This window comes from Stegastes partitus, unplaced genomic scaffold, assembly GCF_000690725.1.
Source record: "Stegastes partitus isolate 25-593 unplaced genomic scaffold, Stegastes_partitus-1.0.2 Scaffold996, whole genome shotgun sequence".
Taxonomy (NCBI): Eukaryota; Metazoa; Chordata; class Actinopteri; family Pomacentridae; genus Stegastes; species Stegastes partitus.
Genome location: NW_007578727.1, coordinates 134,955 through 161,914, shown reverse-complemented (window position 1 = coordinate 161,914; position 26,960 = coordinate 134,955). Strand labels below are relative to the sequence as shown.

At 41.3% G+C, this 26,960-nt stretch overlaps 4 protein-coding genes across 4 annotated transcripts in view; 1 reads left to right on the top strand and 3 right to left on the bottom strand.

Annotated features, from left to right (window-relative positions):
* Window positions 1-127: 127 nt before the first annotated feature.
* Window positions 128-13,192, bottom strand: samd14 (sterile alpha motif domain containing 14). Its single transcript, XM_008294801.1, has 11 exons — window positions 13,171-13,192; window positions 10,246-10,295; window positions 6,755-6,912; window positions 6,530-6,646; window positions 6,269-6,455; window positions 6,011-6,110; window positions 5,731-5,799; window positions 5,498-5,654; window positions 2,058-2,180; window positions 1,508-1,663; window positions 128-511 (listed from the first exon to the last, which is right to left on the bottom strand). Exons 2-11 carry the CDS (start codon window positions 10,280-10,282, stop codon window positions 356-358), a joined length of 1,260 nt encoding a protein of 419 aa, XP_008293023.1. The 5' UTR covers window positions 10,283-10,295; window positions 13,171-13,192; the 3' UTR covers window positions 128-355.
* Window positions 13,193-15,898: 2,706 nt separating this feature from the next.
* On the bottom strand, window positions 15,899-18,736 carry LOC103366925 (H-2 class II histocompatibility antigen, E-S beta chain-like). Its single transcript, XM_008294792.1, has 6 exons — window positions 18,615-18,736; window positions 18,230-18,502; window positions 17,362-17,575; window positions 17,187-17,254; window positions 17,002-17,114; window positions 15,899-16,907 (listed from the first exon to the last, which is right to left on the bottom strand). The coding sequence occupies exons 1-6, from the start codon at window positions 18,667-18,669 to the stop codon at window positions 16,848-16,850; spliced, it is 783 nt and encodes a 260-aa protein (XP_008293014.1). The 5' UTR covers window positions 18,670-18,736; the 3' UTR covers window positions 15,899-16,847.
* An 840-nt stretch (window positions 18,737-19,576) lies between these two features.
* LOC103366926 (H-2 class II histocompatibility antigen, A-D alpha chain-like) lies at window positions 19,577-22,980 on the bottom strand. Its single transcript, XM_008294793.1, has 5 exons — window positions 22,904-22,980; window positions 22,582-22,799; window positions 21,232-21,266; window positions 20,072-20,343; window positions 19,577-19,826 (listed from the first exon to the last, which is right to left on the bottom strand). Exons 1-5 carry the CDS (start codon window positions 22,968-22,970, stop codon window positions 19,705-19,707), a joined length of 714 nt encoding a protein of 237 aa, XP_008293015.1. The 5' UTR covers window positions 22,971-22,980; the 3' UTR covers window positions 19,577-19,704.
* Window positions 22,981-25,609: 2,629 nt separating this feature from the next.
* LOC103366928 (rho GTPase-activating protein 27-like) overlaps window positions 25,610-26,960 on the top strand; it is a 38,592-nt gene continuing 37,241 nt past the window's right edge. Inside the window, exon 1 of the mRNA XM_008294795.1 lies at window positions 25,610-25,671. The gene's annotated coding sequence lies outside the window, so the exon portion shown is untranslated. The remainder of the gene's footprint in view (window positions 25,672-26,960) is intronic.

Sequence of the window (26,960 nt, the reverse complement as noted above, 5' to 3'; positions counted from 1 at the left end):
GATAAGCAGAAAATCCTGATAATCACTAAATCTGTACATTTCAGTCATTTTTCTAGCTCAACATTCAAACTCCTCGTGCTAAACTTTACCAAAGTGCAAATGTGAAATGAAAACATTGCACAAACGAGGTGATCAATAACTGTTTCAGTCTTTATTCAGGGATAAACGATTGATTATAAACAAATATTTCTGTATCGATCACATGAAGCTGAAAAATAAAAACATGATTCGTTCCTTCAGGGCCTCTGTACGAAGAATTCAAGACGCAGCCGCTTCGATCAGGTTCCTCTGACATGTCATCAAGGTGGTTACCATGGTTACGTCGTTCCAGGACTGTCTCCCCCTGGTGGTGCGTTCAGGTCCTGCGCTGCTCCTGTTCTTTCCGCCTCTGTTTCTCCTTCTGTTTTTCCAGTTTGTCCAGAGCTTTTCGTTCCTTCTCGGCTGTGTTCTGGACGTCTTTGATGCGTCTCTTCAGAGCGCTGCGGTCAGACGAACTGAGCACGCCCAGACCCTACAGGAAGCGACAGGATGCTCAGGTGTTTGTTCCCTTTGTTTTTACAATCAGTCAGAAAATTCTCCTAAAATGGGCTAAAGCTTTAGTTTTTTTTTTTTTTTAGTTTCCGGTTTTAATGTCTAAGTTCATCTCAGGGTTTAGTCACTGTTGTTTTGCATCTTTTGTTGTCATCTTGTGCCTCATTTTAGTCAATTTGAGTCTTAATTTGGTCATTTTGTGCCCCTTGACGTGGTTTTGTGAATCATTTCAGTCAATTGATACCTCATTTTGGTTATTTTGTGCCTCATCTTAGCCAATTTTTGCCTCATTTTATTCATTTTATGCATCTTTTAGTCGTTCTGTGTCTCATTTTGTTTGTTTTGTGCCTCATGTGGGCCATTTTGTGCATCTTGTAGTTGTTTTGACATTTTGGTCAATTTGTGCCTCATGTGGGCCATTTTGTGCATCTTGTAGTTGTTTTGACATTTTGGTCAATTTGTGCCTCATTTTTAGTCAATTTTTTCCTCATTCTGGGTCTCTTTCAGACATTTCATGCCTCATTTTTGTTGTTTTGTGCCTCATTTTTGTCATTTTGTGACTCATTTTTTAAATTCTGTGCCTACTTCTGTGAAATTTGGGACTAATTTTGTTCATTTTGTGTCTAATTTTACTTGTTCTGTGCCTTATTTTGGTCATTGTGGTCCTCATTCTTATCATTTCATAGCTCATTTATTTATTGCATGTCTCATTTTGGTCATTTTTCACCTATTGCGATGAGAAATAATCTGTGCAGCTGCTGAATCTCTTTTCTAACAGATAACAGAAAAATCTGCTTTTGATATTTAAAAAGTTGTGACTCAGTCTCTCCATCATTTTGACTATGTATTTTTATTTATGTTCTTTTGAACTTTTGATCATCACATCCCTGTTTTTTTGAGAAAGTTTGAGAATTTATTCCAATGTATTGAATTAGTTGTCGCCTTAAAAGAAGAACCTCCGTCCACGTCACCTCACCTTCAGCTTGTTACTGTCCATCTGCAGCAGCTGTTGTCCATCAATGTCTCTCGCAGTGAATTCTGGGACATACTGGTCCATGTTGAGTCCTCGGAGCCACTGACAGACCTGCTGAGTCGACCAGGACGACACCAGAGGGGACGGTTCATCACAAGGCTGTGGACCAAAAACAAGAACCAGAGCTGAGGTCTGGCTTTTAGCTGGAAAACACACAAATCCTGCACATCTTAGAGTCATTTTGTAAAAAGATAACTAGTCCAGGTTTAGGAAGTGCTAGAGTTTAGGAACATCTGTAGCACATTTAGGAGGTTCTAAAGTTCCTGTTGTACGTTTAGTACAATTTCATGTGCCTCTGGAAAAAAATCTGTTAAAAAGTGTGAAATTTGGATCCACCTTTATGGACTTCAAGGGCCTGTAACTCTGAAAATATTCATAGTATGAAGGTAAAACTTTTCATGGCTTCAGTAAGTATACCAAAGTTATTGTAGATTTCAAAAAAAAATTCAGTTGATCATGGTGGAGTTTTGTCAGGTTTATCAGGATTTTTCACCTCGTCGGAGGACTGCGACAGCGTCTGGTATGGATGGGAGGATCTGGAGGAGGACGAGTCGATGGGAGGAGAGGTGGAGGAGGAGGTGTGAGGAGGAGAAAACTCCTCGCTGAGAGCCGACTCCTGCAGGATGAAACCAAAGCAAGTTGAACATCATCAATCTGCCAGCATCATACTAACACCTTCTCAGGTTTGTGTGTTTTTGTTTTTCTAAAAATGAAGAAAAAAAAAAAGGCCTCAGTTTGTCCACATTAGATCAATTTAAGCTTCAATGTCAAACTTAAAATCACCATCATGGTTTTACTAAATGTAAAAACTACACATCTTAAATCAAACCAGTGTAGAATTAATTTTTCAGAATGATGCACCTCGAAATGAAAACCCTGATTTCTAAATGAGTCTTTGTTCTGTTTTCCATGTGATTGAAAGTAAACACAGAACTCACCCTCCTGGAACTTTACCTCAGTTAAATTTTTGTCCAAATTAGGAACTATTTCATTTGATATTTTCATAAATTTCCAACAGACAGAGTAAAATAAAGAACTGTGTGTGTGTTTGGATGTTTTTGTTCTTTTATTTTGAAGGTCAACAGGTTATAGAAGCATAAAAGTGCCCAATGTTCTTGGTTTAGGCAGCTTAGTTTGTTCTAGAGTTTCTTTAGGAGGTTCTAGGGTTTGCTTAAGGATTTAGGTGGTTTTAGAATTCATTTAGGAGCTTCTTGATTTCATTTAGAAGGTTTCACAGTTCATTTACGGAGTTCTAGAATTAATGTAGGAGGTTCTTGTGTTTATTTAGGAGGATCACTTAGTTGTTGAGCTTATTTAGGTGGTTCTAGAATTTATTTAGGGGGTTGTAGAGTTTGTTTATGTTGTTTTTTGGTTCCTAAGTAGTTGTTGAGTTTATTTGGAGGTTCCCAAGTTCATTTAAAAGATTCTTAGGCTAATTTAAGAGATTCCAGGGTTTATTTAGGAGGTTCTAGAGTTTACTTTGGAGGTTTAGGAGGATCTAGAGTTCATTTAAAATGTTCTAGAGTTCATTTAAGAAGTTTAGAAAGTTCTGGGGATTATTTAGAAGGTTCTGGAGTTCATTTGGAGTTAGTTTAGGAGGTTTTAACATTCATTTATGAGGCGATTCTTTGGTTCACCCAAGAGGTTCTAGAGTTAATCTTAGGCCGTAGACTTGTTTGTTTACTGTGTTCTGGTGGGGTTTTTTTTCGCTTTAATTTGTTCCTTTTCTGCTTCACTTTTTGGTGTGAATGGACATTTTCCACAGCAGATCCAGTGTTTGCTTTTGCAGTTTTTCTTCTTCCGCCTTTTTCATGTTTTCTTTGGGGAGCAAATGTTCTGAATATTGAGATGTATTGATCCGGAATCACTCAGAACTGAAGCCTATTAGAGCCATCAGCAGCTCTCTGATGGAAGATAATGGAGTCTAATGGAGACACACACTGTCATAAACACACACACACACACACACACACACACACACACACAGAACAAACCACAGTGTTGATCATGTGACTCTGGGTGTGTTTTGGTGGTTAAAAGGCTGCAGGACGAGTAAACTGCAAAAATCAATGCACACAAACAGACACACACTGTGTGTTTCACCTCCAGACACACAGACTTCATTAAAGCTACACTCAGAACCTTTGTGTTGTCACTGGATCAGCAGGAGAATTCATGGTTCCAAAGGTTCTCTCAGAGCGACACCGTATTGTTTTAGCATAGTCTTAAAGGTTTTGAATGCTGGCTCCGTTTTTTTGTTATTCATTCGTTTGTGTTTTCTTTTTCTGTCTCTCTTTGTCTACCTGTAAGGTTTGTGATCCTTTTCTGTTACTTCCTGTTTTATTTTGAAATTGTCTTTCCTCACGTGTCGATTGTGCTTTTACTTCTTTTCTTTAAAATCTTTAGTTTCACCCGTGTTGTCTTCCTTCCTGTTGTTCTATCTCATGTTCTCCTGCTGGATTCTCTTCGTCACTTCCTGGTTTGCACATTTGTGGGTTTTTTTTATAATTGCCCTCGTTTTTGTTTTTGTACCTTCTGGATTCTTCTTCTTTTGCATTTTGTTTTCTTGGGATTATCTTCTTTTGATATTCTCTTTGGATGTAGTTCTACTACAACAGGACTCTCCAGCCGCCTTCAGCACTTTATATGAAAGTTTGTATTTTGCTACCTGAACTTTGGCTCCATATTAGAACAATCCTGACAGTCTGTTGTACAAAGCTTCACCGTTCACTTCACACAGATGAGGAGGTTTTCAGCTGGAATGGTTCTGATTCTGGACAAACTGAAGACTTTTCGAACCTCCATCAGCTTCTGGAAGCCGTGGCTCCTCTTTCCTTCTATGATTGAGTTTAGCTGTTCTGGATTTCATTTAGGAGTTTAAGTTTTTCTAGAGTTTATTTAGGTAGTTGCAAAGTTCATTGAGGAGAATTTTAGAGTTAATTTTTGATGTTCTAGAGTTAATTTAGGCAGTTTAGGTGTCTGTTAATGTTATTCATGAGGTTCTAGAGTTCATCTACAAGATTATATAGTTCATTCAGGACATTCTAGAGCTCATTGTTAATTGTGACAGTTTGAGAGTGCATGTTGGCTCTTTGGGCAGTTCTAGAGTTCATTTAGGTGTTTCTAGCATTCGTATGGGAGGTTTAGGGAGTTCTAGGGTATATTTAGACGGTTCTATAGCTCACTGAGGGGGTTTAGGTGGTTCCAGAGTTGATTTACAAAGTTGTGAAGTTTGACAATCCCTATAGGAGGTTTGTGTGGTTCTATCATTTTTACGGGGTTCTTGATTTAGACAGTTCTAGAGTGGGCGTAAGAGGTTCTAGATTTTACTTTGGAAAGTTTAGAACCACCCATTCCTGTAGTTCCAGAATTACTGTAGGATGCTTTGTTGGCTCATTTAGTCAGTTCCATAGTTCATTCAGGCAAACGTAGAGTTCATGTAGGAGGTTCCACAGCTCATTTAACGAGGTTAATGTGTTTTAAATGATATATGGAGATGCAAAGTTAATTTAGGTGGTTTTGGTGGTTCTGGAGTTCATTTGAGAGGTTGTAGGCTTGATGCAGGAGATTTCGGTAGATCTAGAGTTTTAGGAGGTTCTACAGTACCTGGATGATGTTTAGGCTGTAGAGTTCATTCAGCCGGTTCCATAGTTCATTCAGGTGATTCTAGAGTTATTATAGAAAGCTCTAGAGCTCACATAAAGTTTTGTGTGGTTCTAGAGTTTGTTTAGATGATTGCAAAGTTGATTTAGGTGCTTTTGGTGGTTCTAGAATTTGTACTGCTAATTCCAACAGTGTCCTCTCTAATGTTTGTCCAGCTGTTAATAAAATACTTCCCACTAACTAAAGAAGAAGAACTTGTGAAGAAGAGATACTCAGACTGAGTGAATTTAAAGTGTTCTGACAGGTGAGCAGGGTGGGTTCTGTTGGTACCTGGCTGTGGGACTTTCGGGGTCTCGGGGAGCTCAGCGGGGGCAATTTGGGGGAACAGGGTGGCGTCCCTGAGGAGGACAGAGAACCTCGGCCTTCAGTGAACCAGGAGAAGGACACGAAGGATCCGGAGGAGCGAGACGGACTCTCAGACGGTTCTCTGAGGATGGAGAACAGTGTCAGAACGGAACACATTGGTCACAGGTAGACCTGACGGGGTTCTGTTCGGTACTGACCTGCTGCCCACAGACAGCCGGTTGGATTTATCTTTTCTCACTCGGATGTAGGAACGTCTGAGCGTCACCCTGAGACAGAGGACAGAGACACAGCAGGAAAATGAGGAACCCACATGAGGAACCTGTTCAGGTGACATCCAGCAACACACAACTACACAAACACATCCAGCCAATAAACACAAGAAAACACAAACATGGAGGTAAAAAAAAAAGGTATTACAGGTGTGTGTGTGTGTGTGTGTGTGTGTGTGTGTGTGTGTGTGCTACAAATGTGAGTTACCCGAGGTCCAGGAAGCGTCTCTTGGTTTTCTTATCAAAGACAACAGTCGGACTTCCAGGATCAGCTGGACTGGTGTCTCGACTCGTATCAGAGACCAACACTGTCACACACACGCACGTGCGCACACACACACACACACACACACGAGTATTTGTAGTATATGAAGCAATAATCATTTTAAGGTTTCTGATGTTCTCACAGGTATGAGCATGTGTTTCCCATACAGGTGTGTGTTGTCGTCTCTCCAGGTGTGTGTACCTTCACTGTCAGGCCTCCTGTTTCTCCTCAGGTAGACAGGGGAGCAGTCGGAGGAGGGGCAGGATTTTGATGGTGAACTGCTGGGCGTCACTAGAGCCTCCTGAGACGTGGCATTGGTCAGCTGATGGTACCGCCCCCGTGGGGGAGCAGCCAATGAAGCACCTCCATCCTCTGGAGAGCGACGCACCTAAGGAGTCATATTGATGTAGATTTTTTCTGGCGATCTGTTCCTGTACAACGTTTACACCTGATTGGTCTCACCAGTGATGTGTCAAAGGAGAAGCCGGGGCTTCGAGCCGACAGCAGCGAATCAGGAGAGGGGGAGGAGCCTCGCATGGCCAGGTGTAGTGGTGAGCGGGCAGAGTGCTGTGGACTGTCCTGAAAACACATTTTAATATCATTACATGTCAAATTCTTCGCACATTTTGTCCAACATTTGAACACCTCTGATCATTGACCTTCGTCGACTCTCAGTCTGAACTCTACCTTTCTGTCGAGGCTGTCGTCGCCCTCAGTCGAGCTCACGCTGTCACGGTAACGGGACCTGGAGGGGCGGTGCCTCCGTGTTTTGACAGACAGCTGGGCTCGGCCTTTCTGGATGCTGTTGTCCAGCAGCTCGGTCTCAGGTATCGCTTCGTTCAGGTCTGAAACACACAGTGACTTACTATCAGCATACATCACATGGAGGTACTAGTACTTCAGAAAACAGTGCAGGTACTTCAGCTGCTGTCTGCAGTGCATCATGGATGTACAGGCAATGATCACTTATTATAGAGAAACTAAACCAGGTCTGTGTTCTCCAAGTGTTCTGCATGTGTTCTCCAGGTGTTCTGGTGGATTGTTTGGTTGAAGCTGCTCTAATGTTTATGGAGTATTTGCTGGGAGTTGACTCCAAACTATCTGACACCACGTCAACAGAGACACACTAGCCAATAAAATGAACACTAAAACAAACAAAATGACCAGAGGGAGATTAAAACTGACTAAAAGAAACAAATCAAAATGACGAAGAGACACACAAAATTACTACAAACTAGTAAGAGCCACAAATCAGACACAAAAACACCATAAAGAGACACAACCTGAGCTCAGAGAGACAGAATCAGTCGACTCCAAACCGATGTCAAAAAAGTTGTCGCTGTTACTGCATTTAGATAAAAAATGGAGTTTAAACTTTACAAACTTAAGCTAACATTTTATGTCTGTGGATGTTAAAATACTGAATGAATGAATGAGTGAATGCAGCCGGTGCAGATCTGCTGTTTGTGCTGCAGGTTATTTTGTGATGATGCTACAAGTTTTAACTTAATGAGCTCTTCATCCTCTTCTTCCTCCCACTAACCCATCAGGACGGCATCAAATATTCAACATGCTGACCATCAACGCAGGCGCGCGCGCGCACACACACACACACACACACACACACACACACACACACACCATTACAACCCTAAAACAAAATCTAACTTAAACCTCAAAACAGGTCACAACCCTTAAACACACTCATCCTAGAAAGACGGAAATGTCCCCACAGTGCAGAAATGTACTAAGTATACTATATTATATTATATTATTATTATATTATTATTATATTACTTTTTAGATATTATTACTGTTGCACATGAGCAGAGAAGAACATAAGGACTTGAGTCTTTCCTCCCCCACACTGAGCTGACAGCAGTTTATTTCCCAGGGGAGAGGACAGAGGGGGGATGTAAACTAATGGAGGGGGGGAGGAGAAGCTGGATGAAGGATGGAGCGAAGAGACATTAGATGACTGATAGAGATAAAGAGTGAGAGAGGTGAGGAGGAGGAGGATGGATGAAACACATCTAGCTGGATGGACTCAGTGATGTTAAAACACTGTAGAAGATATGTGACAGAAACACAACCACGTGAGGCATAACAGGCCAAAAATGTTTCACAGATTGACCAAAAATGAGGCAAAAATGACCAAAATGAAACACAAATTGACAAAATAAGACACAAAACAAACAAAATCAGTCACACAGCAACGGAAATGAGGCACAAATTGACCCAAATAAGACACAAAATACCCCAAATCAATTATAAAACAACCAAAATCTGTTGCAAAACCATGAAAATGGAACAATAAATGACCAAAATGAGGAACAATGTAACCAAAATAAGGAACAGAATGATAGAAAATGCCAAAAATTAGGCACGAAATGTCCAAAATGAGCGACAAAACAACCACTCCACAATATTTTGTACTATTTTTGTGTTTCCTCTTTCTTGCCTCACTCCTCTCTGATGTGGGCGTGGCTTCCCTCTGATTGGCTGCCTTCTCACCTGCACTTCCTCAGTTTCTTATCTCATCAGCAGAAGTCAGATCATCTTCACCTGCAGAAGTTTCCTTCTGTGAGTTCAGGTGAACCTTGAGTGATCCTGCAGGTGCGTCCCAACAGCACAGTCGACCAATCAGCACGCAGCGTCCTCTGTGTGTCTAACAGGCAGTTTGATGTGTTGAATCAACTTGTGTCTCTCTATTCCCCATTTCTGTTTATTTGTTCCCTCTTTGTGCATCTCTGTGCTGGTTTTTGTCTCTTTGTCATCATATTGTGGATTTTGGTGATTGTTTTGGGTAGTTTTGTGTCTTTGTGTTCTTTTTTAATATAAAAATATATATAACATTTTGCACAAAATGACCAAATTGACACACAAAACAACCTAATGTCTCCTTGCTGTAGCCTTCGTGTTCATGTTACATCTCTTTTTTTCCCCTGTTTATTGCCTTTTTGTGCTGGTTTTGTGTCTCTGCAGCCATTTAATATGACTTAATCTGTTTGCAATGAATCATGAAGCGTCACGTTTTATTTGCTTCTGTCTCTTTCTTGTCTTTTGCACATCTTTGGTTGTTTTTGTGTCATTGTCGAACATCTTAGAATTTGTTTTGAGTAATTTTGTGAGTCTTTGTGGTCCCTTTGTGTCTTTTTGCTGTAGTTTTGCTGTAGTCTTTCTTAAAAAACATTTTTTCATCTATTTGTGTCTCTTTTGATCAGTTTTAAACTCTTCCTGGTCGTTTTGTGTCTCATTTGTGTTCATTTTGCATCTTTGCATTCTCTTTGTATTTGGTTCTGTTCCTCTGTGGCTTGTTTGTGTCTCTTTTGTGTGACTTTGTTGCTGTTTTGTGTACGTCTACTGTTGTCCGTTAGTTTGACTCCCAGTAAACGTAAATGTTTCTCCATCCACCAGATCACCTGGTGAACACCTGAGGGGTATACTGAAAATCAAGTTTGACATAGCCAGGCTTTCTTTGTCCAGGCTCGAAAAAAACTAAAGGCGCAATCAGAGATAACGTGTATCACGACGGTGGTTGTCAACTTTCTATGTCAACTCAGACTTTCTGCTTCAAACTTTGTGTTCGTTCACATAAAAGGAGGCGTTTAACGCGTCACGTGACTCTTCTTCTACACAAAATGAGACAATCCTGTGCAGCTGCTTCAGTCAACACATTATTTTAATGGATAATAGTCAGCAAACGATTTGGTTAAAGGGAGACCGAAACTCTAAACATATTGTCCTCCGGACCAGGTTAGCTTCACAGCATCAGTTACCATGGAGATCTAGCAGGTTAAAAGAGAGCCTCCTTCATGACACTGAAAACTCTGACTTCAAGCTCAATATACCTCAATAACCCACTAATCTCGCTTCATAGTACAGCCCTCTGGTCAACACTTGGAGGTCTGTAATCAGTGCTGTTGAATTATCCTGCAGCTTCAGTCACTGTGCAGCAGGTGTTAAAATAAATCATCACATGTTTCAGTGACCAGCAGACGGCGGTAAAGCGCAGACATGCAGCAGTGCAGCAACACAAACTGAAAACACAAGTTCATAAAATCCTCAGTAGTTCCGACGGTGATTAAAGCTGAAGTTCCATTTGAGTACAGAGATGAGACGTTCTAAAGCAGGTTGTAATTGATAAAAAATATTCCTGTAGAGGTTCTGAGACTCACCGAACACGTTGTCTGAATCATCCAGGCCGGCAGACATGACTCAGCAGGTTCTGTTCAACACACCGACACAAACACAAACACAAACACAAAGTTATTCTTTAAAGCAGCGATCCGTCAGCTGAGATCTGAGTTTAAAAATGAAACGAGAAGAAAAACTAGAAAGAAAAAGAACATTTTTACAAAGAAAAGCAGTTGCTAAGGTGCAGCCAATAAAACCAACCTGCTGAAACCTCTGAAACTACACATGGCAACAGCTGTAACCATGGCAACCACTGTAGCCATGGTAGCAGCACACATTAAGATAGCTGTAGCCATGGTAACTGTACACATGAAGATAGCTGTAACCATGGCAACAGTGCACATTAAGACTGCTGTAACCGTGGCAACCACTGTAACCATGGTAACAGTAGACATGAAGATAACTGCAACCATGGTAACTGTCCACATGTAGACAGCTGTAACTATGGCAACTGTACACATGACGACAGCTGTAACTGTGGCAACTACTGTTACCATGGTAACTGTACAGATTAAGACAGTTGTAACCATGGTAACTGGCCATATTACACAGTTGTAACAATGGCAACTATACACACCAGGACAGCTGTAACTGTGGCAACCACTGTAACTGTGGTAACTGTGAGCATGGAGACAGCTGTAATCATGGTAACGGCCATGATGCTGAATGCTGAATGCTGATTTTGGGTTTGAATTTGAATGCTGAATGCTGTTGTTGTTGTTGATTTTATGTTGGTGTTGTGTTGTTTTTTCTGGTGTAGCAATTTCCCTGAGATTTTGTACCGAAGGGGTCAATAAAGTTTTATTCTATTCCATTCTATTCTATTCTATGACAGGTTTGATCAGTTTCATTATTTTTACCTAAAACATCAGTTTTGATGTTTTGCTTGGAAAGCAAGCGCTCAGTGATGTTCCTGGTTTCAGAATAAAAGCAGATGCGCTCTGAGGCAGCATCTGACCCATTTCACTGTTTCTGATCAGCTGATGAATCATCACTCAGTTGTTCAGTTGCCGTGGAAACGTGTCCGCCCTGCTGTCAGGCGGTTTGTGTTGTTGTGAATGTGATGTTGTGTAGATCAGTACTGAGCAGATCCTGAATCCAAAGCTGCAAACATGTTGTTCTGTCTGACCAAGAACTCAAAATATTAAATGTAATCTAACGGAAGGAACCCAGAAATGCTATAAATTCCTATTTTTTACTTTTTTGTTTGTTTGTTTGTTTAGAAATGACTTAAATGATATCAAGTCCTTTTATTAAAATAAAACCAGGCGTGTCTGCAAATTTAAAGTAAATGATTTAAAAAAAAAAAAAAAAAATCTAAATAACACAAAAAATCCAGAGGTACAGTAACTAGATTTTCATTTCTTTTCTTTTCATTTTTATTTTTATTTTTATAAAGACTCAAAATTTGTCCTTGATGACAAAAACATGTTTAAATTACAAAAGATGCATCCATAATGACATATGGGGGAAAAAAAACCCAAAAAACCCAAAGATTTTTCAACAGGGATTCAGAAAGAATGATTGTGTAAAAAGTTTCTCAAATAACCTATTTTGTTGAAGTTCTGTCCTCAAGAGAACCTTCTGCAAAAAGCACCAAAAATCTGTTTTACTGTCTGATACATGATGGTTTTCTGTTTTCTTGTGTGATTCTGTGTCACGCTGTGTCTGTTTTGTGTTTGTCTGTCTTGTATCTTTTCATGTTGTTGAGAATTTAAAGTTTAAAAAAAAAAAAAGAACAGAACCAGCAACAAAACAGAACCGAAAGGACACAGAACAGAACCAGTCAGGGGGGTAAATCTGGGCAGGAAGCCCAACAGAAAGGCCATCTGTTGCCCCTGTGGGGGCAGGAAGCAGATGGACTCTGTGGAACCTACAACATGACACACAACACAACCAGCAGGGAACGTTCCCACCACATCAGATAACATTATCCACAAGTTTGAATGTTTTAAGAACGTTTTAGGGATATTTGTCATTTTAAATAATGTTCCTGTGAGGCCAAAACACATCACGTGACAGCAGTCTTGTAATGTCATATCATTAGTTGTGTCGTTTCATGTTGTGTCTTTTGTTGTGTTATTTTGTGTCGTGTTGTTGTTGTGTCATAACTTTGGTTGTGTTGTGTTGTTGTCATCTTGTGTAGTGCAACTTTGTCATACTGTCACTTATAATTTGCATCATGCAACATTATGTCGTGTGTTAAGTCACATGTCTTGTTGTGTTTGTTGTATCTTGACATGTCAGTAGGTTGTTGTGTTTTTTTGTGTCTTCTTCAAGTTCCTCTAATGTTGTGCTGTTGCTGTGACGTCTGTGTGCTGTTGTCATTTAGTGCAACATGTTGTCATGTCCTGCTGTGGTTCGATGTTGTGTGTTTTTGTCTCGTGTTGCGTTGTTTCTTCAGGTGTTTTGTATTTTGTTGTGTCGTGTGTGACTCCGTGTCACGTTGTGTCTGTGTTGTGTATTGTTGTCGTGGCTTGTGTCCTGCTGAATTTCCTGTTTGTTGTGCTGTGTCATGTTATGTTGTGTGACTTCACTGCTGCACTGACCAACACTCCCAACATGTACACAGCACACACACACACACACACACACACACACACACACAGACAGACACACAGACACACACAGAGACTCACACACATGGACGCACACAGACACCCAAACACACTGACACACACACAGACACACACACAGTAACACAAAGCGCAGCTGATTCCCAGCAGACTGAAGCTTCAGCAGGAAAATGCAGCGTCAGACTGAGATGTTTGACAGCAGAAAGACAGAAAGATGAAGGCTGAGACGGAGATCAAACTGAGGTCAGTCAGAGATGAATCAGGGATCAATCACAGACAGATGAACACAGACGAAGCTGTAATATGAAGCAGGTAAACACAAACACTCACCTCTCTGTCTCTGCCTCTCTGATCAGCCTCTCTGCCTCCTCCAGCAGCAGGACTGCGTCTCCCAGAGTTCCACGGGGCGCTGCTCTGCCCGCAGCAGTGCAGCAGCAGCAGGAGGATTGTGGGAGCTGTAGTCTGCTGTCAGCCGGATGAGGAGAGGAACGCTGCCTCAGAGCTGCTCAGCAGAATACTGCAGCCTCCATCTGACAGCTCCAAGGACAGCAGGAGGAGCCACGTGATTGGACAGGACAGACAGAGGGGGCGGGGCATGTTTAGGACTGACTAATAGTGAATAATACCCCACAGAGAAAAAAGATTCATCAACTAGAAAAAAAACAATGAAGAGGAAAAAATAAAGAATGACAAATATAAATGAGGAAAAACATTTTTAAAGATAGAAAATATGAAAGACAAACAAATGTCATGTCATTGTTGAAAGTCTATTAAATGAAAAGGAAATATGTGTAAAAAAATACAGATCTTTAAAAAAAAATGTTGCATTTACGGACACATGTAGCTTAGGAACATTAAACAGGCGGTGAATTACTGGAATTGTCTTTGAAAGTTAAAAGCAGTGCATTAGGGACATGTTGTTTTTGAACATTTAACTTGTGATGCATTCATGGACATGTGTGGTTTACAATCGTTAAACATGTGGTGCATTCAGGGACAGGTGTGTTTTTAAACAATAAACGTGATGCATTCAGGGACACATGGTTTTAGACATTAAAGACACGATGCTGTTTTTTTTTCTTTCAGAAATCTTTAATCCTTTAGATTCTTTTTCAGACGGACGTCTTTCCAACACATGGTGGTGCTAAAGCAACTGCTCTGATTTTATCTGTTCTCGCTCCATCACTTGTTCCGTCGCCTGATGTGTGTTTCTGGTTTTGCAGAACTCTACGAACACTGACATCTGCTCATCATTGTGTCCAGTTTGGACTCAGGGGTTCTCTGTTTGGTGCTGGTGGTGGTGATGAGCGCTGTGGGGAAGAGAGTCTTCATGTCCCGGGCCGCTGATGTCTCCAGTTACTTGTCACATGTGTCTCAATTGGGAACCGTCCTCACAGCCACTCAGCCAGTTGTTGGACTCCAGCAGCCTCGTGCACTTTGCGTTGTTCTGACATGGGTAATGAGTGCAGACAGGTATCCTCCTGGAGTAGTGCACAGAAACCTTCCCTCCATAGACACTCCAGCTGCAGTCGACTTCTTGCAACATGTTGGACGTTCTGCAAAACTCTGTCCACTGTTAAAGGTCACATGTGTTACTTTTGTGTGTTCTATAAGAACTACTGTGGGGTAAACAGAGTCAGTACTCCAACCTGGCACATAATAGGTCTTCTTTCATAATTATTTGATCCCAAAGTTCACATAATTGGTTTTGAAAGCAGCTTTTGGCTGTTACTGTAACTCAATCTTTATGAAACTCATCTGCTCTCATAGTGTTGTCTGTGAAGATTCTAGGTCATGGTTATTCTGGTAGATTAATCGTAGCAACTGGACTTGTTTGAGTTCCTTGAAGACGTTTCATCTCTCATCCAAGAGGCTTCATCAGTTCTGACTGACTAGTTGAGAGTTCCAGATACTCAGAAGATGAAACTACATTCACATCTCGCCACAAAAGACCCTCACGAACCCGTTTGTGGCAGGTGGAGCACTAACGACTCACATAATGAGGGGGAGGAGCAGCAAACCCCCAATTGAAACCGAAAAGAGCTCTTAGAGATGTATTGATATTGCACTGATTTCTCTGTAAGTAGAAAAAAAATGTTGCATAAATTCTAGTATATGTGTAAAAGTAGATATTGCAGAGTTTTTAAAAGTATAAAATATTCATAATTCACAGCTTTGTGCTGATATTGCATTTAAAAGAAGTGTAACAAAAATGGACCGAGTATGTGAAGCCCATAAGGTCTGACTGCATAACTTTCATTGTTTCAAGTAGATGGAAACAGTTTTTTATTGTAACGGTGCATAAATGTTATTTTGTAAACATAATCAAAATGAGTGTTAAAAATAAAAATTACAACAACAAAAAGAAGTGTAACGGGTCTTCTGTCTACTGGGAGCAGATCTGGTTGTAGAGTCTGACAGCAGCAGGATGGAGGATCTGCAGAATCTCGGCTGTACTGATCCATCGATGGGCTCAACAGATGGACCAGAACCCCAGAACCAGCCTGTCCAGGGTCCCCATTAGCTACAGACCAGAGCTGCTGCTGAAGTCTTTGGGAGGAGGGATCTTTGGTTCCACACATGTTTTCAACTACACTGCACAACTGGTCTGAACAGGAACACAGAAACCTGGGGCTGACCTGGGTCTGTGGAGAGGGAAAGGTGGGGCAGGTGGGGCTGGGTGTTGGAGGTAGAAGGTGGTGGTGAGGGGGAAGTTTATGTGTCAGAAAGTTCAGTATTGGTCTGGTTTTGTTGTGAGCTGGATGCTGTAGTTAGTGCAGTGGGGTTGGGGCAGAGTACAAGTGGGGCAGATGATGGGGGTAACAAAGCAGGCCGAGGGGCAGGTCCATCCATCCATCCATTATCTATACACCGTTTAATCCTCACTAGGGTCGTGGGGGGCTGGAGTCTATCTCAGCTGACTCAGGGTGAAGGCAGGACACCCTGGACAGGTCACCAGTCTATCACAGGGCTACACTTAGAGACAGACAACCAAGCACATTCACATTCACACCTACGAGCAATTTAGAATCACCAATTAACCTCAACATGTTTTTGGACCTTGTGGGAGGAAGCTGAGGAACCCGGAGAGAACCCACGCTACACTGGGAGAACACGTAAACTCCACACAGAATGATTGCAGGCTGGGATGTGGATCAGGCATGTTGCAGCTGCGAGGCAACGGTGCTAACCACTGCTCCACCATGCAGCAGTGGGAGGCGCAGATGCCTGATCAAATCTGTCGAAGAAAAATTAAACTCCCTGATCTTTATTTGTCTCTCCAAGGGGTTCTTTGTAGCCAGAGATGGTCTTCAGGCCTCTCCAAACTCAGCTGATGATGTTCTGCTGCAGCTGCTCCTCCATCCTCCTCCTCTAACTTTTCTTCCCCTCTTTTTTTCCTCCTCTTCAGCTCCCTCTGTGCAACCTTCAGCTGCCCTTTGTTTCCTGACTTAAAGGCCCCCCTCTTCTCCTTAAGAAGGGCCTTTATATCGGGGGTAATCCAGGGTTTGTCTTTGGAGAAACATGGTACAGTTCTGGTGGGTATAACATTTTCCACACAGAAGTTGATGTAGTCCGTGAGCCGAGCCTCATCAGAACATCACTGCACAGTTTGGGTCACAGCTGCTGACTGGATCTTCCCAGGAGAGGAAGAGATGATTAGCTGGAGGCCTCCTTGGTGTTCTGTTGTCTCTGGTGTAACATACTGGGTGAATGTGGGCAGAATGGAAGGCAGAGAGGTTAAAGTTCCCAGAGACTATTATCATTGAAACGTTCAGGAAAAATGTAAAGATGTGAATCAGACGAGCTGCAGCAGAATCTCTCAAACACTCGATTACATGTGATTTCAAAGCAGTGACTCTGCAGATTCAAGAGGCTGGAAATGATCCATTTCACACAAAGAGGCAGCACAACCAGGTCCAGCTCATACACCAGAGTCCATATGACACCTGATCCAGGACTGGCCCAGCTGCAGCAACCAGCAGAACCAGGTCCAAACTAGCTGACCATCAGAGTCCAGTACTGGTCCAGGATCCTGCCTTAGTTGGAGGCTCAGACCAGAGTACATCTTGGAAAAGAATAAATAACGAGAGGGTCCACAACAAATACTGACAGAACAGGTTTGAACTGGACTGAAATGGTTTAAGTTTAAACTGGTCTGACCTTGGGCTTTCTCTTGTAGTTGATGAATTCAGCCAGAAATAAAACCAGACCCAGAACCAGTCCTGAGGCTCCGATGGCGATCTTGTTGCTCTCTGACCCAGGCATGGACGGGTCTGAGGACCGATGGACAGGTGAGAAACAGACAGGTGAGAGACAGAGAGAGAGACAGACAGACAGATATTTACCCCAGTCGGTTCTCAGAGGTTCTTTCAGGCTGGGGTGTTCCACCACACACGAGATTTTCTCTCCAGACCTGCAGCAACACAAACCAACATCACTGATTCATCAACCTGAACCTGAACCTGAACCTGAACCTGAACCTGAACCAGACCCTGACCCTAGATTTGGACAAGGACTCACCTGGGAGTGTACTCCAGGTGTGAGTGGACCTGGTAGAACCAATCACCCTCCTCCATCACGTCGGTGGAGGTGATGTTTGAGGTAACCCTCTTTCCATCTCTCAACCAGTTAACACTGATCACTTTGGGGTAGAAGTTATAAACGCTGCAGACCAACATGGCTGCATGGTGACCAAAGGGGGGCGCCACGGAGTACAGAACTACGTTAGGTTTAACTGGAACAGAGATTACAGTTAGTGCTGACAGAACCAGCAGCAGTCGGGTCTCCTGCAGCGTCACAGTGAGTCTCAGCTCTATCAGGAAGCACTTCTCCACTTTATCCACATGTTTCATCTTAAAAAAATGACTTATAATGCAGCAAAATTCACATTTACACATTTAAGTCTGTAAGAAACTTCAAACTGAGACACAAATGTAAATCCATAGTATCAGCACCATCAGCTGTGTGTTCTCTCATTTCACCTGAAAGAACAAACAAGCTTTCTAAGAATTTACATTATGTTTTTTACAGACTCAGTCAGTCTCATTGTGATTTATGTCTTTTCCAGCTCTGATGAAAATGTCAGACCTGGTGGAAATGTCTCATTATGGGTTTGAAGAGGAAACTTATCAACATGTGAAATCATAATCATATCAGTAGGAACAGAATCTATGTGATGAGCTGCTCTATGATCAGTGGTTGTAGTATCAGAGCTTCGCCACCAGGTGGAGACTTTAACTTGCCTTCTACAGTACAGATTCCACCTGTACAGGTGACGGCCAGTCTTTTTAATGTGATGGAAAACAGCAGGGAGACATTTTAAAGCTGCAGCAGAAACACTGATTATTGATGGTGAACTGTGATCAGTTTGACTCAAACTCAAACTCACCTGCTTTTGACAGAATATTATTGTAATAGAGATGAACGTTGTGCTGGCAGTATCTCTCCTTCATGGATCTCATGTGATTCAGCGTTACAAGATTAATGTTAAACTGTTCCGCAATCCTCACTCCGTAATTACTGTATCCAACAAATCTCCTCAAACTGCTGCTGAACCTCGTGAGCTCCAACTTGTTGTAATAAACAGAACGGATATACTCGATGCCCATCAGCTCAGTAGAGTTAAACACACAGTAATCCATAGTGTAATACACAAATCCACCTGAAGAACAAAACAGAATGAAACCTCAGAGAGTACTGATCAGTGATCAGAGCATTGATCAGAGTATTGATCAGAGTATTGATCAGAGCATTGATCAGAGCTTTGGTCCTACCTGCTGTGCTGATGGTAATAAAGAGGAGCCAGAAGCTGACAGAGGATGAAGCCATGTTCCTGAGTTCACTCTTTGACCAACACTGACCCAAGTGTGACTGAGAGCTGCTGGTAAAAGCAGAACAGGATCATGTGATGTAGCATCTGCTGTTACCAAGCAGAGACTCTGATGGAAGTCATGTGGAGCTGCATTAATTCCTTTATGTCGTAATGTGTCCAAAACCATTTATTTATAATTATAAATCCCAAAAAAGTAATAGGATGCTTTCAGTATGCAGGAATGTGCAAATTATTGACTTGAAAATGTGTAAGACTACATAGTGTGAGATGTCAACGACTTGAAATGTGAAAAAGGACAATAATAATCCTGTTCAAAAGCTGTCATGTTAATGTTAACACACAGCATCAATGTCTGTGGTGGAGGGAGGACTGGTCCTGGAGGAGGACAGGTCCTAGAGGACAGGTAGAAGGTTTTGTGTTGCAGCAAACAACCACATGTCGTCATTTTATCCAGTGAAATACGGTGTGCCTCAGGGGTCGGTTTTAGGTCCAATTTTGTTTTCTTTGTACATGCTTCCCCTGGGGCACATAATACAAAGACATGGTGTTTCATTTCATTTTTTTGCTGATGACACGCAACTGTACCTGCCTGTTAAGGCCACTGACCCTGGGAAGTTGAGTGCTTTAAATGACTGCGGATACAGACCTGAACCTTAGCAGGCACAGCTGAGGGCAGAACGCCCACTTTCACTGGAACACAAACCTTTCAGACTTTACAGAGACTCATACGAATAACAGCCGACTAATGTATCAGCTTGGCTCAATCAGCTGATTGATTCGTCAGCTAACTGTTTACCTGTCCGACAGCAATCAGTGTGTGTGTTGCAGAACAGCAGAGAACAGTCAGAGCTGATGGAAACATGTTGAAGCAGTTTTTTTCCGACAGAACACAGAAAACTTTCATCAGAGTTAAATCGATTTGATTCAGAATGATGAAACTCAATTACATCATTTACAGTAAAAAGGAAACATCTGGATTATGTCCTGACAATTCTATGTCACACACTGATGACATTATCAGCCACAACCAATCATCTGCACCGGATTCCTTTGAAAAGGAAGAAAGTTCTAGTTGCCACACCGAGCAGACCGAAGGTCAGACCGAGTCCACAGAACACTGCAGGTCCAACACATGGCTGAGTCGTCTCCACATCTGGATACAGAGACACAGAGACATGAAACATCTGGATACAGTGTCACAGAGATGTGAAACATCTGGATAAAGAGACACAGAGACTTGAAACATCTGGATACAGAGTCACAGAGACGTGAAACATCTGGATACAGAGACATGAAATGTGGATACAGAAAGACAGAGTCGTGAACCTGAACATCTGGATCAGTTCTCTGTGACCAGCTGTGTTGTTTTCAGGTCTCTGTTTAAATAAAGTTTCTCACCCCACATTCTAGCCAGTGGTTGGCTCAGGGCCAGATGTTCCACTGAACAGCTGTAAACATCTCCATGATGTGGGATAAACTCCAGTGTAGAGATCTGGGTGAAGGAACCATCTTTCTTAGGCGAGGGATCCTTGATGCTGGCTCCTTCAGTCACGTTCTCTCCATTCTTGGTCCAGGAGACTTTGACAGGGGCCGGATAGAAACCAGAAACATAACAGATCAGAGTGTTCTTCACTCCGAGTTCCATGTTGTCTCTGATGTAGATGAAGTGACTGTTTGGAGGATCTGAACAGAAACAGAAATTTCATACTTTTACATGTTGCAATAAAAACAATCCAAGTAATTTCTATCCTAACTAGTCAAATATATATACAGTTGAAACCAGAAGTTTACATATTCTGTATGAAAAGATATACAACCTTGTTTTTCTCTCTCACTATCTGATATTAAATCAGACAAAAAGTTTCCTTTTTAGGTCAGTTAGGATTACCAAAATTATTTCTATTTGCTAAATGCCAGAATAATGGAAAAGAGAATTTTTTTAGAGAATTTTTTATTACTTTTTTTAAAGCCAGAAGTTGACATACACCAAGATTACTAAGCCTTCAAACTATTTGGGAAAGTCCTGAAGATGATGTCATGGCTTTGGAAGCTTTTAATAGGTTAACTGAAAACATTCGAGTTAATTGGAGGCACACCTGTGGATGTATTTCAAGGCACACCTCAAACACTCTGCTTCCTTTTGTGGCAACATGGGAAAATCTAAAGAAATCAGCCAAGATAGCAGGAAGAGAATTGTGGACCTCCACTAGTCTGGTTCATCCTTGGGTATAATTTCCAGATGCCTGAAGGTTCCACGTTCATCTGTTCAAACAATTATACACAAGTATAACCACCATGGGAATGTCCAGCCATCATAGCGCTCAGGAAGGAGACGGGTTCTGTGTCCCCGAGATGAAGCGTTTTGGTGTGAAATGTGCGAATCAACCCCAGAACAAAAGCAAAAGACCTTGTGAAGATGCTGCTGAAGCTGGTCAGAGAGTCATTATCCACAGTGAAACCAGTCCCGTACCGACATGGACTGAAAGGCTACTCAGACAGGAAGAAGACATTACTCCAAAAGAAACATAAAGAAGCCAGATTACAGTTTATAAATGCACACAGGGACAAAGATCTTCATTTCTGGAGACATGTCCTGTGGTCTGATGAAACTAAAACTGAACTGTTTGTCCATAATGACCATCGTTACATTTGGAGGAAAAAGGATGAAGCTTGAAGCCTGAGAACACCATCCCAACTGTGAAGCACGGAGGTGGCAGCATCATGTTGTGGAGGTGTTTTGCTGCAGGAGGGACTGGTGCACTTCACAGAATAGATGGACTCATGAGGAAAGAACATTATGTGGAAATATTGAAGCAACATCTCAAGACATCAGGCAGGAAGTTAAAGCTTGGACACAAATGGGTCTTCCAATGGACAGTGACCCTAAACATACCACCAGATTAGTTACAAAGAGGCTTCAGGTCAACAAAGTCAATGTTTTGGAGTGACCATCACAAAGCTCTGATCTCAATCCTGTTGAACATTCGTAGGAAGAGCTGAAAAGGCGTGTGAAGCAAGGCAGCCAACGAACCAGACTCAGTTCCATCAGTTCTGTCTGGAGGAATGGGCCAGAAATCATCAAACTATTGTGAGAAGCTTGTGGAAGGAAAACATTTGACCCAAGTCATACAGTTTGAAGGCAACACTACCAAATACTAAGGATATATATGTAAACTTCTGACTTTGAAGAAAGTAATAAAAAAAAATTCTCTCTCTAATTCTTCTGGCATTTAGCAAATAGAAATAATGTTGGTAATCCTAACTGACCGAAAACAGGAAAAGTTTAATCACATTTAATGTCAGACAGTGAGAAAAAAAGGGTTATGTGTTTTTTTTATACAGTGTATGTAAACTTCTGGTTTCAACTGTATACATTAACCATCCACTTTGGGCCTTTTTTATGTTGTGTTCTCTGTTTAAAAAAATGAGAAAAAGGTATCAGCATTAAAGACAAACACGTGGATAGGTACTGAAATCATCTGAATATGCATGTAAATATAAATGTGTGTTTCTACAAAATAATCATGTCATTTTAATTTAGTTTTGAGGACGCTTGTTTGTTGCTTGTCCAAACATCAGTAAGATTCTAAAATGGTTTTTGAGGCCAAACAATATAAGCATCACAATTGTTATCATAAAGTTAAACTGTCTACGATTTAGTTTCCTGCAGCTGAACATGATGGAAGGATGATAAACAATAAGGAAAAGTAAGCTGAGTATGACCACGGCCTGAAACCTGTCAGTTCATAAAACACTCAAACATTGTCCGACTTATCAAACTATCAGCGCTGATTGTTTGTATTTTACTCTCAATCTGTGTGTTTCTTTTCTCTTGGGTGAACAGCAGGAAAATGTAAAAAAACAAAAAAAAAAACCTGACCCTGTTCCAGTTGGACATCCCCCATCACTGATTGAACTGTCTTCAGGTTCTGTCTGCAGACCTGTTGCTCAGCCACAGCCCGCTCATAAGCTCCTGGTGAGGTTATAGGATCTGCAAAGTCAGGAAGAGCATCAACTAGTCTTCGATTGATGAAATCTGCATACCAAAGCTCTGCTCCATCCAGACTGTCCATGTTCTCTCCATTAGAGTCTGAACATGCACTGAAGTGAAGAGCCTCATGTAGACCTGAAGAGAAAACACAAAGAAACTAATTATTATCCTCCTGAGACACAGTTTGTTTGTAGATCATTCCTGTCTGTAAACTGTTTGTTTGTGAAGCAGAAATTCACCATCAGCTGAGACCCAGAGGACCCAGCAGAAGACGAGGAGCAGCTCAGACACCTTTATCAGCTTCATCTTCCTCAGCAGCAGCAGCAGCAGCAGCAGCAGCAGTGGACCGTTAAACTGTGGATCTGAAGTGGACAAACTCAGAGTGAGTCAAAGTGCAGCAGCATCTCTGATTCCCATAGCACCAATCATGGAACAGAGTCAGCAGTTACTGGGCAGACGCTCTTAACATTAAAACAACCCAAAGTAAAGATTTTCAGATTGTCCTTTTTGACTATTTTTTTAAAATATACTTTTGCTTCTATGCTGCCATTGCTCTACTTTGAAAGTAAAGTCAAAGTAAAATATTAGTTTTGGTTCAATTTGAAGCAGCTAAAATGATCTTTGGCTCAATCAGCTACAGCAGTAAAATGCTGCTTTTAAAGGGAAGATGTTTCTCTGCTCCGAGAAGCTTCACCTTTAACTTTAATTCAGTGTTGCAATGCAGCACCACAAAGTGAAGTTCAGCTCAGTCCTGTCACTGAGTTTTACATATGAAAAAGTGATTCACAGGATAGGAACTGCTTCGTATAAATCTCTGATAGAAGAAAACAGGAACAACCCCAGTTTGTTTTCAGCTCTGTGGAACTTCACTTCTTTAAACTCAGTAATGATGATTCATGACTTTCTTTACGGGAAAAGTTTTGACAATCAGAGAATAAATTCTGAACATGTCTTTAGGCGCAGCAGCTCTGGAGGCGTCCGTAGGACCAGACTTATATTTGGACTGTTTCTGTGCCGTAAATCTCCCAGAGCGTCTTCTAAAGCAGCAACTTGTCTGTAAGAACCCATCAGAACCAGACTGTTCTTTAATTAACACTCCAGTATTCGACATCATCAACCTTATTAAATAGCCCTTAATGTCACTGTCATCAAACCCATACTGAAAAAGCTGCTCGGGGTCCAGTTGTTTCAGCCAATTATAGACCCACATCCTCAACCCGTATACTGGTCCTACTGGATCTCACTGGTTTCCATTCTGATCCTGCTGGATCTCACTGGTTTCTATGTCAAGACGTTTTCTCGACAGAACTTTTGCATTTACAGAACAAACCATCCGAGATGTCTGTCTGAATGCGCCATATGTTTAACATGTAAAAACCTGAGTGTTTCTAAAATCCCTACATGTTCAATATCTGAAAGCTCCGGTGTCCCTGAATGCACCACATGAAATATATTGAAATACTCATGCATCCCCGAATGCATCACAAGTATAATATCTGAAAACCACACGTCCCTGAATTCACCATGATTTATATCTAATCCTGTTTATGATTTAAATCTAATTATACCTGTCCCCGAATGCATCACATTTAATACCTAAAAACCTTGTGTGTCCCCAAATGCATCACGTTTAATACCTAAAAACCTTGTGTGTCCCTGAATGCACCACATNAGTTCCATCAGTTCTGTCTGGAGGAATGGGCCAGAAATCATCAAACTATTGTGAGAAGCTTGTGGAAGGAAAACATTTGACCCAAGTCATACAGTTTGAAGGCAACACTACCAAATACTAAGGATATATATGTAAACTTCTGACTTTGAAGAAAGTAATAAAAAAAAATTCTCTCTCTAATTCTTCTGGCATTTAGCAAATAGAAATAATGTTGGTAATCCTAACTGACCGAAAACAGGAAAAGTTTAATCACATTTAATGTCAGACAGTGAGAAAAAAAGGGTTATGTGTTTTTTTTATACAGTGTATGTAAACTTCTGGTTTCAACTGTATACATTAACCATCCACTTTGGGCCTTTTTTATGTTGTGTTCTCTGTTTAAAAAAATGAGAAAAAGGTATCAGCATTAAAGACAAACACGTGGATAGGTACTGAAATCATCTGAATATGCATGTAAATATAAATGTGTGTTTCTACAAAATAATCATGTCATTTTAATTTAGTTTTGAGGACGCTTGTTTGTTGCTTGTCCAAACATCAGTAAGATTCTAAAATGGTTTTTGAGGCCAAACAATATAAGCATCACAATTGTTATCATAAAGTTAAACTGTCTACGATTTAGTTTCCTGCAGCTGAACATGATGGAAGGATGATAAACAATAAGGAAAAGTAAGCTGAGTATGACCACGGCCTGAAACCTGTCAGTTCATAAAACACTCAAACATTGTCCGACTTATCAAACTATCAGCGCTGATTGTTTGTATTTTACTCTCAATCTGTGTGTTTCTTTTCTCTTGGGTGAACAGCAGGAAAATGTAAAAAAACAAAAAAAAAAACCTGACCCTGTTCCAGTTGGACATCCCCCATCACTGATTGAACTGTCTTCAGGTTCTGTCTGCAGACCTGTTGCTCAGCCACAGCCCGCTCATAAGCTCCTGGTGAGGTTATAGGATCTGCAAAGTCAGGAAGAGCATCAACTAGTCTTCGATTGATGAAATCTGCATACCAAAGCTCTGCTCCATCCAGACTGTCCATGTTCTCTCCATTAGAGTCTGAACATGCACTGAAGTGAAGAGCCTCATGTAGACCTGAAGAGAAAACACAAAGAAACTAATTATTATCCTCCTGAGACACAGTTTGTTTGTAGATCATTCCTGTCTGTAAACTGTTTGTTTGTGAAGCAGAAATTCACCATCAGCTGAGACCCAGAGGACCCAGCAGAAGACGAGGAGCAGCTCAGACACCTTTATCAGCTTCATCTTCCTCAGCAGCAGCAGCAGCAGCAGCAGCAGCAGTGGACCGTTAAACTGTGGATCTGAAGTGGACAAACTCAGAGTGAGTCAAAGTGCAGCAGCATCTCTGATTCCCATAGCACCAATCATGGAACAGAGTCAGCAGTTACTGGGCAGACGCTCTTAACATTAAAACAACCCAAAGTAAAGATTTTCAGATTGTCCTTTTTGACTATTTTTTTAAAATATACTTTTGCTTCTATGCTGCCATTGCTCTACTTTGAAAGTAAAGTCAAAGTAAAATATTAGTTTTGGTTCAATTTGAAGCAGCTAAAATGATCTTTGGCTCAATCAGCTACAGCAGTAAAATGCTGCTTTTAAAGGGAAGATGTTTCTCTGCTCCGAGAAGCTTCACCTTTAACTTTAATTCAGTGTTGCAATGCAGCACCACAAAGTGAAGTTCAGCTCAGTCCTGTCACTGAGTTTTACATATGAAAAAGTGATTCACAGGATAGGAACTGCTTCGTATAAATCTCTGATAGAAGAAAACAGGAACAACCCCAGTTTGTTTTCAGCTCTGTGGAACTTCACTTCTTTAAACTCAGTAATGATGATTCATGACTTTCTTTACGGGAAAAGTTTTGACAATCAGAGAATAAATTCTGAACATGTCTTTAGGCGCAGCAGCTCTGGAGGCGTCCGTAGGACCAGACTTATATTTGGACTGTTTCTGTGCCGTAAATCTCCCAGAGCGTCTTCTAAAGCAGCAACTTGTCTGTAAGAACCCATCAGAACCAGACTGTTCTTTAATTAACACTCCAGTATTCGACATCATCAACCTTATTAAATAGCCCTTAATGTCACTGTCATCAAACCCATACTGAAAAAGCTGCTCGGGGTCCAGTTGTTTCAGCCAATTATAGACCCACATCCTCAACCCGTATACTGGTCCTACTGGATCTCACTGGTTTCCATTCTGATCCTGCTGGATCTCACTGGTTTCTATGTCAAGACGTTTTCTCGACAGAACTTTTGCATTTACAGAACAAACCATCCGAGATGTCTGTCTGAATGCGCCATATGTTTAACATGTAAAAACCTGAGTGTTTCTAAAATCCCTACATGTTCAATATCTGAAAGCTCCGGTGTCCCTGAATGCACCACATGAAATATATTGAAATACTCATGCATCCCCGAATGCATCACAAGTATAATATCTGAAAACCACACGTCCCTGAATTCACCATGATTTATATCTAATCCTGTTTATGATTTAAATCTAATTATACCTGTCCCCGAATGCATCACATTTAATACCTAAAAACCTTGTGTGTCCCCAAATGCATCACGTTTAATACCTAAAAACCTTGTGTGTCCCTGAATGCACCACAT